We start from the raw sequence: 18153 nt of genomic DNA, 5'->3' as shown, positions 1-18153 counted from the left end.
GGGCTTCCAAAGAGGAAGGTGATGTGCAGAGTAAGAGATACATTCAGTCCTGTATGGGGCCTCTTTACCAAACCCCTCTCCCTCAAGGCTCAGGATCTGTAAGGAAGAGGAGGCAGAAAGACTGTTGAGAATGACTCCAAGACACAACAGGACTAATGCAAATATGAACTCAGAGACTACGGCAGCATGCCCAAGACTGGCAGAGGGTCAAGCTATACGGGGTGTTGGCACTGAGAGGGGCTGAGGATGCAACTCTACCCAAAAAGCCATCTGCAACTGAGACCTGCTGGAAAAGGGCATACCAGCTTTCTTCAATCGAGTGTCACTAGGTAAAATCAACCACACTCCAGGCCAGGCCCCAGGCCCAACAGTGTTGGTCATCATAAAATGAACTCAAGGCTATTTTCCTTTGTTTTACCTTTTATTTTTTCCTTTTTGTTATTGGTCTTTTACCTGTTTGTTTTGATTTTTTGGTTTTGTGTTTTTTGTGTGAAGGCATTGTTTGTGTCTTTTGTTGCTTTGCTTTCTTTTCTTTTTCTTTTTGAGGGCAAGAGAGGGGTGGAACATAAAGTTAGGTGGTAAGGATTCTGGGATCTGAAAGGAGTTGGTGGAGAGAAAAACATGATCAAAAAATGTTTTCAATTAAGAATGAGTCTAAAGACACCATCTTATTAAGATGCTAATTCTTGGGCTGAGGATGCTTCAGTCAGTAGAGTGTTCGCCATGCAACCACGAGTAGCACAGTTTAGCTATGCACCACCCATGCAGAGAGTTGGGAGTGGCGACACATGCCTGCAATCCCAATTCTGGGAACAGAATCCGTGAGGCTTATTGGCCAAACAGTCTAATTACATGGGCAAGCTTTAGATTCAGTGAAAGAGCCTGTCTCAAAAAACAAGCTAGAAAGCAACAGAGAAAGACACCAAAGTTAGAGCTCTGGCCTCCACATGCACAGACACACAGTCTGCATGTGCGCACAACCCCCCCCCCCACACACACACACAGCACACACAGGAAAGAAGCCAATTCTGCCTAACTGATAGGCTATAAACTTGCCAATACAGAAATACCAATGAGCTACATAACCAAAACAACCTGGGAAGTAGAGATAAACTTGGAAGGTTTCCCTGATTTCAAGTGTTACTGTAAGGCAACAGCAATCAAGATGGCATGATGCTGACCAGGAGATTAACACGGTCAGCAGAGACATCTGACAGAGACAAAGGCTATTCAGTGAAGAAACAAGAGCCCTTTCAACAAATGCTGCTGGAAAGACTCTCTTTTTAACAGAAAAATAGTAATGCTGATTTATGAAACTCTCAGTGTGTCACAGATGGAAATGTGAGGAAATTTTCCCTTATCTAAGATTAACTACAGGGTGCTAAAATCTTCAGATAAATATTCTTATATGTGATATAATTACTGAGCTAACATTGACTGTTTTGTTTTTTTTTTTTTTATATTTTAAAACGTTTAGAGCTCTTTTTTAAAAATTATTTATTTTTCATTAATTACTGTTAATTCACTTTGTATCCCAGCTGTAGACCCCTCCCTCGTCCCCTCCCAATCCTACCCTTCCTCCTTCATCTCTTCCCACGACCCTCCCCAACTCCACTGATAGGGGAGGTCGTCTTCCATTCCCTCTGACCCTAGCTTGCTTATCACTCATCAGGACTGGCTGCATTGTCTTCCTCTGTGACCTGGAAAGGCTGCTCCCCTCTCAGGGGGAGATGATCAAAGAGCCAGCCACTGAGTTCATGTCAGAGACAGTCTCTGTTCCCATTACTAAGGTACCAACTTGGAAACAGAAACTATGGTATATTTACACAATGGAATACTACTCAGCAATTAAAAACAAGGAAATCATGAAATTTACAGGCAAATGGTGGGAATTAGAAAAGAACATCCTGAGCAAGGTATCCCAGAAACAGAAAGACACACATGGTATATACTCACTTACAAGTGGATATTAGACATATAAAATAGGATAAACATACTAAAATCTGTACACCTAAAGAAGCTAAGAAAGAAGGAGGACCCTGGGTAGGATGATCAATCCTCATTCAGAAAGGCATTGGAAGAGGGAGTTTTTTTGTTTTTGTTTTTGTTTTTTTTTTAATTCTTTCACTGTTGTATCTTACATGGAGTCTTTTGGCTCCATATGTATATGCATAAAATATCTGAAATGAGCCAGGTGCTGTGGTGCATGCCTTTAATCTCAGCAGAGGTAGAGGCAGAGGCCAGAGGGCAGAGGGCAGAGAGGCAGAGGCAGGCAGATCTCTGTGAGCTCAAGGCCAGCCTGGTCTAGGACAGCCAAAGCTACACAGGGAAACTGTCTCAAAAAAAAAAAAAAAAAAAAAAAAATCTGAAATGTAGTAAAGCAATGTGATTCAAAGTAATTACAAAAAAAAAATTTTAGTATTTTTACCTATTCCTGTTTCTGGCATTGCAAAGAGAGATCGTTCTGTAGCCACTCGGAATTGCCCATGAACTGAGACACCAACTCCCTAGGGAAATAAAGAAAAAAAAAAAAAAACACTTTAAAACGTGGTAAAAATTAAAAGCATTAACATAAATATTGCAATGCAAGCAAGTATTATGTTATCTTTATATTCTATAGCAATTTGTTTCAGTATATAAGCTGGAAGGAAACCCTAAGTCTCACAGTTTCAGACAAATTTTCTAGACAAAAATACACAGGCATCTCTGCCATGTAAGGTGGCCTGTTCTAAGTGGGCAGTTTTGTCAGCAATCTTTATTGGGCGCTGGTCCCTCCCCCAGCATTACAGGACGCTGCCTCTCCTAGGAAGCTGAGTACTGCTTATTATTGGCACAAACAACCAAGAAAGTACAACCAAGTTATTATAGAAGATTGAGTAATTTTGAAAAGAATATTTATTAACCTATTTCATCAAATAAGCCACATCATTATTTTCACATGTACCATTTAATGAGACCAATTAGAAAACTCCTCTAAACCGGCTACTAAAAGATTTGGTTGAAAGTCTACCTCAGGCTTGATGAAGGACACTGAAAAACGCAAACACTGAATACAGCAAATGCTAGAAACAGAAGTACATGTGGAGACAAGCTACCCCTGTTTATACTGACTGCTGTCACCGGACCTCCCCACGATCTGCTCTGTCCATGTTCACAACTCCACACTGTTCCCATTCTCACACTAACCAGTGAGATACATACAGTATTTAGAACAGTGTCAGGATCTTTGTATGTTATAGCTAACATAGTTGTGCGTTAGCTAAATAGGGTTCCATATCGGATTCTTTTCATTTCCATTAAAATTCCCTAAATTTCTTTGTGTCTTCCTGAGTTTTCTTCAAGTGATTTAGTTCAGTCACTTGTAAATAATTAAAACCTTTAAGCCTCTCATTAAGAAAACACTTAAACACCCATGTAACTTTTTATAAGTTAGTACTCCACATTAAGTTTGAAATCAAATAATCATGGCCATACACATGTCAATCAAGGGCGTCCTTTAGTCTGCACCTATGCCCCTTGTGATCAACACCTCTAAGTTACACTAGATTCTCTGTGTAGGCACATTTATTTATTCTGGATGCTGCATTAGGGCATGGTCAAGGGACAACATTGCCCAAATCAGACCATCCATATACTAAGACTACAATGAAATCTTACAATTCTGATAAAAATAAAAAATGTTATATTGATAATTTCCTCCATTAGGAGCCTTTCCCTTATATTCTATTCTGTACTTCTAGGTTGTCATATTGTAACCAAGAACTTAAAATTGTTTTTGGAACATACTGTTATGAATTTAAAAGAAAATGTAAGGCTGAATTAGTAGTTCTAAGACAGGCTTCTGTTTAGCCTTGGACATAGAACCGGATGTCTCCAGTTCTCAACTCATACACCCTGCTCAGCTCTCATCTAATTACTGTTCTTTGTCTTTTAGCTAGCATAATTCCACAAACAGCACATAATTATAACCTTTATTATTTACATATCAAGCTAAAATCTGACTATAACTCTCAATCTAAGTCTTATCATTCTCTTTCAAAAGATGGTGATAATCAAAACTCTACATACCATGTACCTATATATGATATACACACACATATGACATATATTTTATATGTTATAGCAATGCATGCAGCATATATTTTTAAAGCTCCATTCCATGGCCTGCAAGGAGCACAGCACTCAAGCCCAGCCCACCCCAGTGAACTTCATCTTCTTCCATTCTTCCGTCGGCCCCACAGCTTTGGGTCATTCCCCTAAAAGGTTAACCTTTTATACCTTCAATTGACTGTCTAATTAAGAAATTAGTTTGTGTTACTAACGCATGGGTTTTATGATGACATTTCATACAAAGATCATTATCTCAATCATATTTACTTCACTCCACCTCTGCGCTGGCTAGTCTTATGTCTACTTGACATACAAACCAGTCATGTGAAAGAAGACAGCATAACGGAGAAGGCTCCTCCACAAGGTCTGACTATGGGGCATGTTCCTAATTAGTGATGGATGGGGAGGGCCCAGCCCATGGTGAGAGGGGCCATCCCTGGGCTGGGTCCTGGGTTCTATAAGACTGCAGGCTAGACAAGCCATGGGAGCAAGCCAGTCAGCAGCACCCTCCATGGCTGCTGCATTAGCTCCTGCTTCCAGGTTCCTGTCCTGTTTCGGTTCCTGTCATGACTTCCTTCAATAATGAACAGCAATATGGAAGTATAAGCCAAATCTTTTCCTCCCCAACTTGCTTTTTAGATATGATGTTTGTTGCAGCAACAACCTCCATTGACCACATTCCTTGTTGATCACCCCTTTTCTGCCTAATCCCCCTTCAGCTTTTATGTCACATACTCAATGTATGCACATATCTATACACACACACACACACACACACACACACACACGTACATGTACATACATGGGAGCATGTACACATGCACAGTAAACATGTGATTCTGAAATGAAGAAGAGCTAGAAGAAAAGCCTTTTGCCTTCTATACTGAATCTGCCCTACCCAGGGAATCCCTTCCTTTGCCAGCAGGGGCTGAACAATGGACCCAACAGCAACCAACTGGCACTGACCTGGAGAGCAAAGGCTGTGAGGGCTTAGACAAAGTTCTTATTGAGGTCTTTAAACTAAAATACAGTCGGCTGTGTGGTGATGAGAGCCATGGAAGTTTAAAGGTCATCTGAAATTTGAGTTGGAGATCAAGTTGAAGCTAAGTAGTGGCTGAAATTAGGGATAGAGAACATAATCTGAGGAGGCCACAGCCAGTGCATATCAGAGAACAAAGCAAATATTTGGAAAGGAAAAGGCCATGGAAGATGGAGGTAGGAGTCAGAGGATCAGGGAGTTTGCTGTGAGATCAGGTTTTCTAGTAACATCATAAAGTCTCACCAATATGACTGCCCAAATGTAAGCTGACAACACTAACGGACATGCCAAGGTGGATGGGGAAGGAGACCTCAACCATATTCGAAGTAACTACAGGCAACCAATAATGCTAAGCAAAGGAGAAACAGTCTTCCGAGGGAAGAGCACACCAACTGGTTATCCAACACCAAATGGAGACATCCCATTTAGGGCTGAGTGTTCTGAGGTCTCCTACTCTCTGAGTAGTGTCTGTGTAAGTCTCTATATTTGTTTCCACATGCTGCAGGAAAAAGATTCTCTGATGACAGCTGAGCAAGTGATTGATCTACGAGTAGACCAGAATATCATTAGGAGTCATTTTATCTCTACATTAGATCAGAAGTATTTGGTTTTACCTTAGTTCCCTGGCTATCTAGTCTCAGGTTCATGGCCACTCAAGCAGTGTTGGGTACGGATTTTTCTCATAGAGTGAACCTTAATAAAAAGGCTGTTATTAGTTGATCATTCCCACAAGCTTTGTGCCACCATTGTCCTGGTATATCTTGTAGGTAGAATATCATTATTGATTAAAAAAAAAATTGTGGCTGGCTTGGTGTTAACATTTCTCTTGAAAGAATGTTGATATAATGTTCTTGTGGAATGTATACAACTTACCCTTGTTCATTCACATGCTGATTTCTCTACCCCACTATCTGGTTTCAATCAGGACATTGTATTGTGATCCTTATTTTAAGTATCACCTGTCTCAAGTTTGTGTAAACAAGCTACCATTTGTTGTCTGTATTGCCAATAAAACAACCAGCCACTGCTGAGCAATGCAAAGAATAGGATGGGGCATCCTGGTCTGGAGGGGAGGAGAAAGAAGCAAGTAGGAGGAGGGGTTGGAGAAGAGAGAGCTCTGAGGAAAGGACCTGGAAACAGCAAGAGAGCTGAGCTGGGCCTAAAATATGACTGAAAAGCAAGTATAATGTGGGAAATCTGAATGGAAGGAAGCTATGTGGGCTTGGAGGTTTAGGGTGGAGTAACTATTGCCCAGCACTGAGCTCTAGGTTAAATAAATCCTCTGTGTGGTGATTTGTGGTATACAGTTGGTTTAGGAATAACCCCTGTTTAACTAAAAGATAAATCAATATTATATATTAATAATCAGCAACATGAGAGCATGAAGAGTTTGTTCCTGTACCAAAGATGCTGGAACGTATGTGTGAAGGCTCAGCAAGGCTCTCAGATTCAGGGCCAGGACCCTTATCAATTGAGCTAACCAAGCTTCCTCTTTAAAGCTCTATGTAGGCACTGACTCAGCATCTCCACCTTCAATGCATTATTATGTAGGTGCTGTCTTGAGTGATGGGGCCTTGGATCTGTATCCAAGTATTTTATTCATGAGTTTCTTTGTTTGTTTTGCATCTATGTTCATAAGGCTAATTGTCTTTTTTGCTGGGCCTTTATGTAACAAACTGGACAATGTCTCTTTTGCTTCTATTTTGTGGAATAATTTGAGCAGTATTGACATTAGATTTTCTTTGAAACTCTGGTAGAATTCTGCACTAAAACTGTTTATCCCTGAGATTTTCTCTCTCTCTCTCTCTCTCTCTCTCTCTCTCTCTCTCTTTTTGTTTTGTTTTGTTTTATTTGGGAGACTTTTAGTGACTACTTCTAGGAGTTAGATCAATTTAAATTTCTTATCTGATCTTTTTATTTTGTTTTGTTTGTTTGTTTAATTTCACGTGCATTGGTGTTTGCCTGCATGTATGTCTGTGTGAGGGTATCAGATTCCCTGGAGCCAGAGCTACAATCTTGAACTCCCATATGGGTGCTGGGAGTTGAACCTGGTTCCTCTAGAAGAGCAGCCAGTGCTTTTAAATACTGAGCCATCTTTCCAGCCCCTTATCTGATCTTGGTTTAACTTTGGTAAGTAGTATGTATTAAGAAAATCATCCATTTCTTTTAGATTTTCCAATTTGATGGCGTAAAGATTTTTAAAGATTCTTTGGAATTCCTTAATATATGTTGTTATGTCCCCCTTTCCATTTTTAATTTTTGTTAATATGGATAAAGGTTTGTCAATCTTACTGATTTCCTCAAAGAACCATCTCTATTTCATTTATTCTTTATGTTGTTATTTGTTTGTTTCTATATTATTGATTTCAGCCTTGAGCTTATTTCTTGAATGTGATTTCTTAATTTTGTTCTGGAGCTTTCAGGTTGCTAGTATAAGATCTCTCCAATTTCATTTTGTAGACACTTAGTGATAAGAATTCATCTCTTAGAAAAACCATCATTGTATTCCATAAGTTTGGGTAGGTTGTGTACTCATTTTCTATCAATTCTAGAAAGTCGTTATTTCTTTTTTTTTTTTATTAATTACACTCTATTCGCTTTGTATCCCTTCATAAGCCCCTCCCTCCTCCCCTTCCAATCCCACCTTCCCTCCCCCTTCTCCACTCATGCCCCTCCCCAAGTCCACTGATGGGGGGGGTCCTTCTTTCCTTCCTTCTGATCTTAGTCTATCAGTTCTCATCAGAAGTGGCTGCATTGTCATCTTCTGTAACCTGGTAAGGCTGCTCCCCCCTCAGAAGGGGATGATCAAAGAGCTGGCCAATCAGATTATGTCAGAGGCAATCCCTCTTCCCATTACTATGTAAGCCACTTGGACACTAAACTGCCATGGGCTACATCTGTGCAGGGGTTCTAGGTTATCTCCATGCATGGTACTTGGTTGGAGCATGAGTCTCTGGGAAGACCCCTGTGTTCAAATTTCTGGTTCTGTTGCTCTCCTTGTGGAGTTCCTGTCCTCTCCAGCTCTTACTATTTCCCACTTCTTACATACGATTTCATGCACACTGCCCAAAAGTTGGCCATAAGTCTCAGCATCTGCTTTGATAGTCTGCAGGGCAAAGCCTTTCAGAGGCCATCCATGGCAGGTTTCTAGCTTGTTTCCTGTTTTCTTCTTCTGATGTCCTTCCTCTTTGCCTTTCAGGATGGGGATTGAGCATTTTAGTCAGGGTCCTCTCTCTTGATTAGTTTCTCTAGATGTACAGATTTTAGTAGGTTTATCCTATATTATATGTCTATATGAGTGAGTATATACCATGTGTGTCTTTCTGCTTCTGGGACAGCTCACTCAGGATGATCCTTTCCAGGTCCCACCATTTACCTGCAAATTTCATGATTTCCTTATTTTTCATTGCTGAGTAATATTCCATTGTGTTGATGTACCACAATTTCTGCATCCATTCTTCAGTTGAGGGGCATCTGGACTGTTTCCAGCTTCTGGCTATTACAAATAAAGCTGCTACAAACATGGTTGAGCAAATGTCCTTATTCTGTACTTGAGCCTCTTTTGGATATATGGCTAGGAGTGATATGGCTGGATCTTGAGGAAGCGCTATTCCTAGTTATCTGAGAAAGCACCAGATTGATTTCCAGAGTGGTTGCACAAGTTTACATTCCCACCAGCAGAGGAGAAGGGTTCCCCTTTCTCCACAGCCTCTCCAACAAGTGTTATCACTCGAGTTTTTCATCTTGGCCATTCTGATGGGTATAAAGTGAAATCTCAGGGTCATTTTGATTTGCATTTCCCTAATGGCTAATGATGTTGTGCATTTCTTTAAGTGTTTCTCTGCCATTCGATATTCCTCTACAGAGAATTCTCTGTTTAGCTCTGTTCCCCATTTTTTAATTGGATTACTTGGTTAGCTGCTTTTCAGCTTCTTTAGTTCTTTATATATACTGGATATTACCCTTCTGTCAGATAAACGGTTGGTGAAGATTTTTTACCAATCTGTAGGCAGTCGTTTTGTTTTGGAAGTCCTTGCTAGAGCAATAAGACAGTTGAAGGAGATCAAGGGGATACAAATTGGAAAGGAAGAAGTCAAATTATCACTATTTGCAGATGATATGATAGTATACCTGAGTGACCCCAAAAATTCTACCAGGGAGCTCCTACAGCTGATAAACACCTTCAGCAAAGTGGTCGGATACAAAATTAACTCAAAAAAATCAGTAGCCCTCCTATATACAAAAGACAAAGGGGCTGAGAAAGAAATTAGGGAAACAACACCCTTCACAATAGCCACAAATGACATAAAGTACCTTGGTACAACCCTAACCAAGCAAGTCAAAGACTTGTATGAAAAAAATTTCAAGTCTCTGAAGAAAGAATTAGAAGAAGATATCAGAAGATGGAAAGATCTCCCATTCTCATGGCTTGGCAGGATTACCATAGTAAAAATGGCCATCTTACCAAAAGCAATCTACAAATTCAATGCAATTCCCATCAAATTACCAACAGAATTCTTTACAGACCTGGAAAGAAAAATTCTCAACTTCATATGGAATAACAAAAAACCCAGAATTGCTAAAACAATCCTCTACAATAAAAGATCTTCTAGAGGGATCTCCATTCCTGATCCTAAGCTGTACTATAGAGCAACAGTAATAAAAACTGCATGGTACTGGCATAGAAACAGAATGGTGTATCAATGGAACTGTAAAGAAGACCCAGAAATAAACCCACAAACTTATGGACACCTGATCTTTGACAAAGATGCCAAAACCATACAATGGAAAAAAGACAACATCTTCAACAAATGGTGCTGGTCTAACTGGATGTCCACATGTAGAAAAATGCAAATAGATCCATACTTATCACCCTGCACAAAACTAAAGTCCAAGTGGATCAAAGACCTCAATATAAAACCATATAAAACACTCTAAACCTATTAGAAGAAAAAGTGGGGAAGAGCCTAGAACTCATTGGAACAAGAGACAACTTCCTGAACAGAACACCAACAGCAGAGGTGTTGAGAGCAACAATCAATAAATGGGACCTCATGAAACTGAAAAGCTTCTGTACAGCAAAGGACACCGTCATCAAGTCTTTATTTCTTAATTTCTGTCTTGACCTTTTTTTCTTTTCTAAATTCAGTATAGAGTTGTTCAGTTTCCATTAGTAGGTAAGCTTTCTGTGTTGATATCCAGCATAATCTGTGGTGGTCAGATAGTATGTAGGATGTTATTTCAATTTTCTTGCATCTGCTGAGACTTGCTTTATGTACAAGTACGTGGTAAATTTTGAAGAATGTTCCACAAGGTGCTAAGAAAAAAATTATAGTCTTTTGTGTCTTGGCAAAATGTTATATAAGTATGTCCATTTGGTTTATAACTTCAATTACTTCCAGTATTTGTTTAGTTTTTGTCTGGATGATCTATTGGCAAGAGTGGGGTATTTAAGTTTCCCACTATCAGTGTTAAGAATCAGTATGTGATTTAGGCTGGAGTACTTAATTTACAAACTTGGGTTTCCCTGTGTTCGAAATATAGATGTTAAAAAATGAAATGTCCTCCTGGTGGATTTTTCTTTTCATGAATATATAATACCCTTCCCTATCTCTTATGATTAGTTTTGCCCTGAAGTCTATTTTGTCAGATATTAAAATTACTACACCAGTTTCTTTCTTAGGTTACTCTGCTTGGATTATCTTTGCCTAAACCTTTACCTTGAGGTAATGCCTATCCTTGATGTTAAGGTACGTTTCTTTGATACAGCAGAAAAACAGATTGTTTTCCCATCTAATCTGTTTGTCTTTGTCCTTTAAAAATTACTGACGTTGAGAGATATCAATGGCCAATAATTGTTGATTCCTGTTATTTTGTTGTGTTGTTTGGTTTGTTTGTGTGTATAGTTCTTCCATTGTTTTGACTATGATGGTCTTGGATTATTTATGTCCTGGTGTTTTCTCCCCATATTTTCATGGATGTACTTAAGTGTTTTAGGTTGGACTTTACATTCTAGATCCTTCTGTATGGCTGGATTTGTAGATACATATTGCTTAAATTTGGTCTTTATCATGAAATGTTTTGTTTTCTCCATTTATACTGATTGAGCTGGGTATAATAGTCTGGGGTGACATTTTTGGTCTCTTAGAGTAGCAGCGCATCTATCCAGGCCCTTCTGGCTGTTAGGGTCTTCATTGAGAAGTCAGGTGTAATTCTAATAGGTCTTCCTCTATATGTTACTTCCCTCCCCCCGATGCATCTTTTAATATTCTTTGTTCTGTGTTTGATTATGTGCCAAGAAAACTTTCTTTTCTGGTCCAGTCTATTTGGTGTTCTGTATGCTTCTTATACTTTGACAGGCATTTCCTTCTTTAGGTTAGGAACATTTTCTGGTTAAAAATATTTTCTGTGACTTTGATCTGTGTTTTTTTTCTCCTTTCTCTATTCTTCTTATTTTTAGATTCAGTCTTTTCATGGTATCCCAGATTTCCTGGATGGTTTGGGTCAGGAGAGTTTTAGATCACCATTTCTTTGATGGACATATCAATGTCTTCAATGCCTGACATTCTCTCTTCCATTTCTTGTATTCTATTGGTGAGGCTTGCCTCTTGAGCTTCTTTTTTCAGTTCCTAAATTTTTCATTTCCAGATTTCCCACAGTTTGGGTTTTCTTTATTGATTCTACTTTCAAGTCTTGAACAGTTTCATTTCGTTCTTTCCACTGTTTGTATCTTCACAGATTTCTTTAAGGGATTTACTCATTTCTTCTTTAAGGGCCTCTAATATGCATAAAGGCTGTTTTAAGGTCTTTAATTTGTGTTTCAACTATATTTGAACATTGAAGGCCTGCTGTGGTAGGACTGTTGGACTCTCATAGAGACATGTTGTCCTGGTTGTTATTGATTGTAGTTTTTAGGCTGGCACAGCAGCATCTGTGTTTGGAAAGACTGTCATTTTAGGTGCTGATATATGATTGTCTTTTTTGGATGGGTGTTTTGTTTCCTCATTTCTGTTTCTTTTCTGGTACTTAGGAGAATGTTGCCCATAGGAAAATTTTCTGGGGTCCTGATAGGTGCAGGCACTGGGGATTCCAAGTAAAATATGTTTCTGGGTATTAAGACCTAAGGCTTAGAAATATGCAAGGGCTGTGGAGAAAGGAAAGCATGGGATTCTACCAGGATCTGCTTAGTTCCCTGAGAATGAGAGCTGAGAGTGAAGAGAAGGCACAGCAGGTCTGATACATAGCTGAGGATGAAACTGGGGGACAGGAGCTGAAGGAATGGAGAGAGGGGGGAAGATCTATGTCAACCACTATGGGAGGGGGCAGGACAGGAGGGGGGTTGTAGCAGGTATTCTGCTTCAGAGCTAGAGATTTGAATAGGAGGAATAGAGAGGTTGGTGTCTGCAGCTAGCCCACTTGTTTCCCTAGCCATAGTGGCCTGAGGATCCCCAGAGAGGCCTTACAGAAGTTGGGGGATAGGATAAAACAACAAGGGGGAGGGAACAGGAGGAGAAGATCTGTGGGATCCACTAGAGATGAAGGGGTGCAGATGGAGGTCTGCTGCAGAGCAGGGGATGAGACTATGAGACTGGACTTGGAAGGATGGAGGGAAAGGTAAAGATCTGCAATTAGCCTAGCTGATTCCCTGGCAGGAGTGGTTTGTTCAAGTCATTTTATGAAATATCTTTTGTCTTAAGTCTTAAGTCTTTTAAGAAAGATTTCCAACACACAAAAAATCAAATATTAAGTAAGTATAAAATCCCAATTTTGATAGAAAATATTGAGTTGATGGCCTAGTTATTTTCTCTTAAAAATAAATATTCATAGTTTTACTGAAAGGCTTAGAAACAATTAGCAAGCTACTGGTGGCCAGAATATGTAAATACTCACCGCTGCCTTAGAGAACAAGGAATTTGAGGTCTAGGAACAAAGCACATAAAATGAGCCTAAAAAACATTTCTTATGGTAATGTAAAGAACTGTCAAAGATCTCTGGAGCACAGAGCCAACAAGAAGGATTTGAGACAAGTCCACTCTTCTGGCTTGCTCTGTTTTCCAGTAATCCACCCACTCTCTTTCCCCAGTGTCTTCTGTAGGTTTCTTGTTCTGCTCCTGTTTAGTAACACTGTATGCTTAAGGATTCCATCCTGGACTTACCTCTCTCTGCACCACACACCACACTCCTGTATATTTCTATACAGAATCTTTTCTACTAGCAGTCTTTCAATACAAGGCTTCTTAACTGTAAAACACTGAATTCCTAAAAATAAACCAATAAAAAAAAACCCTCATACTCTATTAAAGTACAGAAAGTGAAAAGGAAAAAGAGCTGAAGCTCAGAACCCAAGCAACTTTGAAATGTTAATGCTGATGAAAACTATTTTAGGGATTCAGGTGAAAGAATATGAGGGAGGGTACGGGTCACTGCTCCACACCAACAAAGATGGCTACAGCAGCTGATTGGTGTGCACAGAAGTCATGCAGAAAGGGCACTGCTTTCATCTTGGCAGGAGCATAATCCAAGGTGCCAAGAGAGCACAGCGTGATCTGGCTATAAGCCAGGAAAGACACCACAAAACACCCTGGCTGTGGGGACTGAGGATTGGTTAGCAGGAGAAAATGCCCCAGAAAAAGGCATTTGTTTTTAATTTTCTTAAAAAATAGACAAAGCAATTCCCATCCATAGTACAAATGAACTAAGGTTTCTGTTAGCTGATAATCTCAACTCTACCTGGCCCTTGTCTAGCAAGGAGAGCAGCAACAGCCCTGCCTATTAACCAAATGGATTTTCTTTATTCTCCTAACAGCATCTCTCCATTCACCAGTCACTTGTGAGCTAATTCACAGGACAGGAGCACACACTATACCTGGACCTCACAGTTACACTACCTGCTAAGCAGCAACCCAAATTTCCGACCTGCACATTCAATAAGACACTTTGGTTCAGACTAGGTACCCTCCAATAGACAGTCCACAGGCATCTTTCAATGAATCTCTAAATTCAAATTATTTCCCAGTCCCCACCCCACTACTCCATACCCACTCTTCTTCCTACCTCTGAGTGAACAGTGTTACCATCCTACCATGGCCCTGACTAGAAACCTGGATGCCATCCTTGCCCCTTCTCCCCTTTATCTATCACATACATCTTATGTCAAGTTTCACTACATCTCCCCCTAAATTACTCTCTTAAATCTACTTCATTGTCTGCTCTCCATTAATTACCCGTACCCTCCCTCATATTCTTTCACCTGAATCCCTAAAATAGTTTCCTTCAACCCTGATCTCCTCCAATCTGTTCTTTTCACAAGAGAGTTCTCTCTCTAAAATGTATACATGTGCTAACCAAGGCACTGCTGAGCAGTTGGTGGCTCTACAGATTGACACCAGGATAAATTATTCAGCGTGTCTTTAATGAAGGAGCATGATCTGGCTTCTCAGCTCTCTGGCTTCAGAATTAACCCCACCTGCTTCACATTCCAAACGCATCCCACTGAGCGTTCCTGCAGTATGCTCCCTCTCTCATCCTTTTCACATATTATTTTCTTCTCACTCACACCCTATCCTTCTGTACTACAGCAAACCCCAATATGGTTGCACTGAACATTGTCTTCTTCTCTCCCAGCTGGTTCTTTTCAGGTAAATCTCTCCATCTCTGAATCTTGTCTCAAAAATTACTTCCTCCATATGCACCCCCACTGATCCCATTGGCAAATCATCCGCCTATATGCACACCTCATGAGATGGTGCTCTCATGCACTATCAGACCACACTATACTTGCCTGTTTCAACAGAAAACTCTATAATATCTGCCTTGCTCACTATTATATCTTTAGCATCTTACCAGGCTATAGCACTGACAAACATTTAATACATTTTTCTTCTTGGAAAATGGTTGAAAGGAATCTTGAATATGGCTAAGGTTGTACTGAGGCTCTAGTTAGCTTCAAATTTCACATGATCTATCCTTAGCAGGAATTTGTTTTGTACGCAAAAGGAACTAGTGCCCCCAGTTTGTGTGTGAAAGTTCTATGATTCAAAAAAAAAAAAAATTATATAGATCTCAAGTCACCAACAAAACATGGTGGCATGTGAATATCTCAAGGAAAGAACAGCCTAGGAGGACAGGTGGCTGGCTATTACTTGGCCTTAAATCCAGAGTGCTTTCACAATTAAAAAGAAAAAGAACCAAAAATCAAACCAGTGCAAACATAGGAGATGGCTAAGGGATAAAGAAAATAATTCACAGATCTGTGAATCTGCAAGTGTCTGACAGCTTCCAGAAATGTTTATACTTACAGAAAGTTAAAGTTCTATTTTCCCTTGCCTTAAACTGTAGAGGAGAAGGGAGAGGCAGAAAAGCCAAGTTCTTGGTTAGGAAATAGAAGCTTGCCTCAACTTTGGACTTACAATTCCTCGAAATGGGTACAGGAAGGCAAAGGACAAAGGGCTCTAACAAGACAGGCAAGCATGGACAAACACCTAAGGAGAGATATACGTGAAAAGAATATGCATTACATCCTAAAAATTAATTCATACTTATGAGCTTAGTGAGGGCTGAGAGCACAGTCAGGAGAATATTTCAAAAGCATGCATAAGCCTTTAGGTTTGAGCTGGGAGAGAAAGCTAATGACCTTAAAATTTCCTAGGAGAAATTCTGCAACCAAGCACATGCCTAACTGAAAGACAGAAGAAAATCTTAACTAGATAAATTTCCCAAGTGAAGGATTCTATCCCGGAAAATAAGTTATTCATTCCCACTTGGATAAAGGATCCAATAGTGAGCATGAATAGAAGTGAATGCAAAAAAGCATAGTGCACTTTTTATATAGGTCCACAGAAATTCCCTGCTGTATGCCCTCTCTCGCCCTTTTCACATATTATTTTCTTAAAAATCCAAGAGTTTTCCTGCTCCTGCTGTTACACACACACAGACACACACAAATATGAATATATATGCCCATCTATTTACACATATAAAGAAGTTACAATGTACTCACAGAGTGGGATATCCCCAGTCTGTGACTAGAGAGCCACATCTGGTCCTTCTTGCTGGGCATCTATCTCCTGGCAGAGGGCATCAAAGGAAGTGAGCCAGTACACACACGACTCAGATGTCAGTCCTAAAGGGGGCTTGATTTTTTTTTTCCTAAAGTTTTAAAATTACTTAAAAATAACTGGAGGCTTTTAAAAATTCAGAGAGTGGGAAGAAGTGTAGCAAAGGAGGCAGAATTCAAAAGTTTCTCAAAAACATCTCCAATTTAGTTAATAAAATTATTTCTTTTTTTTTCAGGCTCCATTAAGCCTCCAGTTTCTGCTAAATGATGTTAAGAAAAACTTGGTTCTTTTATAATAAAAAAGGGGTTCTTAGCATGTCATCTTCTCAACTGTCAGTACAGTAGCAGTAGCAAAAACAGAATACATTTTAAAACTGAAAAAGGCTGCTATTACAGCTAGCAGACATGTGTAACACATTAATGTAATTTTAGGACTGTTCATTCTCTTCATATAGCAGGACCATGTCTCATGTGGTATCAGTCGCTAGCTGCAATCAACTCAGGTACACTTAACTGAGAAGAGTCTGTAATAATTCCTCCAGTTGTTTGGATGCAAAGGACAAGACAAAGTGATACAAGGGACCAGAACTATAACCAATGCTGCATGAGCAGGGTAGATATCCCATGTTGGGTTGGCCTCCAAGTGGCAGCAGTTTTACCATGCTGGAAACTGAGCTTGTACCCAAGAACAAAGAGCAGCAATTCTGCAGGAGCCATAGTGCTCTCAAGGAATGACAGCCACTGTAACTTACCCAGAATCCCCTAAAAAACTAGAACTGAGTTCATGATCAAACAGAATTTTGGCCCCACCAAGATACCTGCTGTCAGCTATGCAAAAACCAGTCACACAACCTCCAACCTTGGCCTTTGATGCCCTGTCCTGTCCAGTGTCCAAGCGCCTGTCAGCCCCTGGAAGACAGTTCTGGTTCACATCTAGTCCTCCTGATGACAAAAGGTCCCTTACCTGCCCTTCACACACATTAGAGACCATACTTTTGCCCTAAAACTCACTAACAAAGTCTTCCTGACATAAGCTTAAAGACTTAATTTTCCATCTTGCTTTTCTTAGAAGAAATTGCTCCGGTTTCTGCTCTAACAATAATTCGTATGGTAGAGTGGTCCTCATGAGCAAGCACAAGAGGGGTCTCCTACAATCACAAAACCTTCTTTGTCCTATCTTAAAGACACTGCAAGAAATATAAAAACAATGCCATACTTTGCTAGAAAATTAAGCTGGCTTAAAGGAGCTGTTATTCCTATTTCAAAGTGCAATGTTCGGAAATTCTGTTCAGCTGAAAGGGGAACTAGGAATGGTACCACATACATGGAACTCGGAGGATTTCCATCTTTTCATATTGTCTGAACTTTAACTCTTAAGCACATTGCCTTTCTGTTATATACTACTTGAGACAAATGCAATGTCAGAAGTTGAAAGGGCAAAAAAGATTTTAAATGTTGTTTTTCGGGAAAAGTATGAACTTTTATTTCAGACATCTATTCATAAATGCTTCTTTCCATGAATACCAGAAAAACAATTCTCTTACATGAGTTAGTCAACTGTATGAAAACCTTTTAGTAATATCTATTCTTATCTTATTGCAAACTCAAATATTAAATGATAGAAGTTTGGAAATGAAATGGAATTTAGGCGTTTCTTCTTCAAAAGGTTGTGCTACTCTTTGCAATGGATAACAACAGAGCAGAACTGTCATTTTCCATACTGGGGAAAAAAAATACTTCCTAAAACGAAGCACAGGCACGCGTGCGTGTGCGTGTGCGTGTGTGTGTGTGTGTGTGTGTGTGTGTGTGTGTGTGTGTGTGTGTCCTCGCGCGTGCACACGTGTGTATGACTGGCTGAGGGAAGAGAGCAAGCTCTATGGCGCCACCCTGTGGATTGTTCAAATTTTTAACCAACTGAAGATAGTAGAGGGGTGTCAAATTCTGATTC

At 39.8% G+C, this 18153-nt stretch overlaps 1 protein-coding gene across 2 annotated transcripts in view; it reads right to left on the bottom strand.

Moving 5' to 3' along the window:
- The window catches only part of Hibch (3-hydroxyisobutyryl-CoA hydrolase), a 68127-nt gene that overhangs the window by 21214 nt on the left and 28760 nt on the right, over positions 1 to 18153 (bottom strand). For both annotated transcript variants that reach the window (XM_055616501.1, XM_055616502.1), the window contains one exon: positions 2429 to 2507. In XM_055616501.1, the coding sequence (XP_055472476.1) occupies positions 2429 to 2507 (79 nt within the window). The remainder of the gene's footprint in view (positions 1 to 2428; positions 2508 to 18153) is intronic.

This window comes from Psammomys obesus, unplaced genomic scaffold, assembly GCF_907164565.1.
Source record: "Psammomys obesus unplaced genomic scaffold, mPsaObe1.curated_primary_1811, whole genome shotgun sequence".
NCBI lineage: Eukaryota > Metazoa > Chordata > Mammalia > Rodentia > Muridae > Psammomys > Psammomys obesus.
Note: the sequence above shows the minus strand (reverse complement) of the source record. Positions and strands in the feature narration are given on the sequence as shown.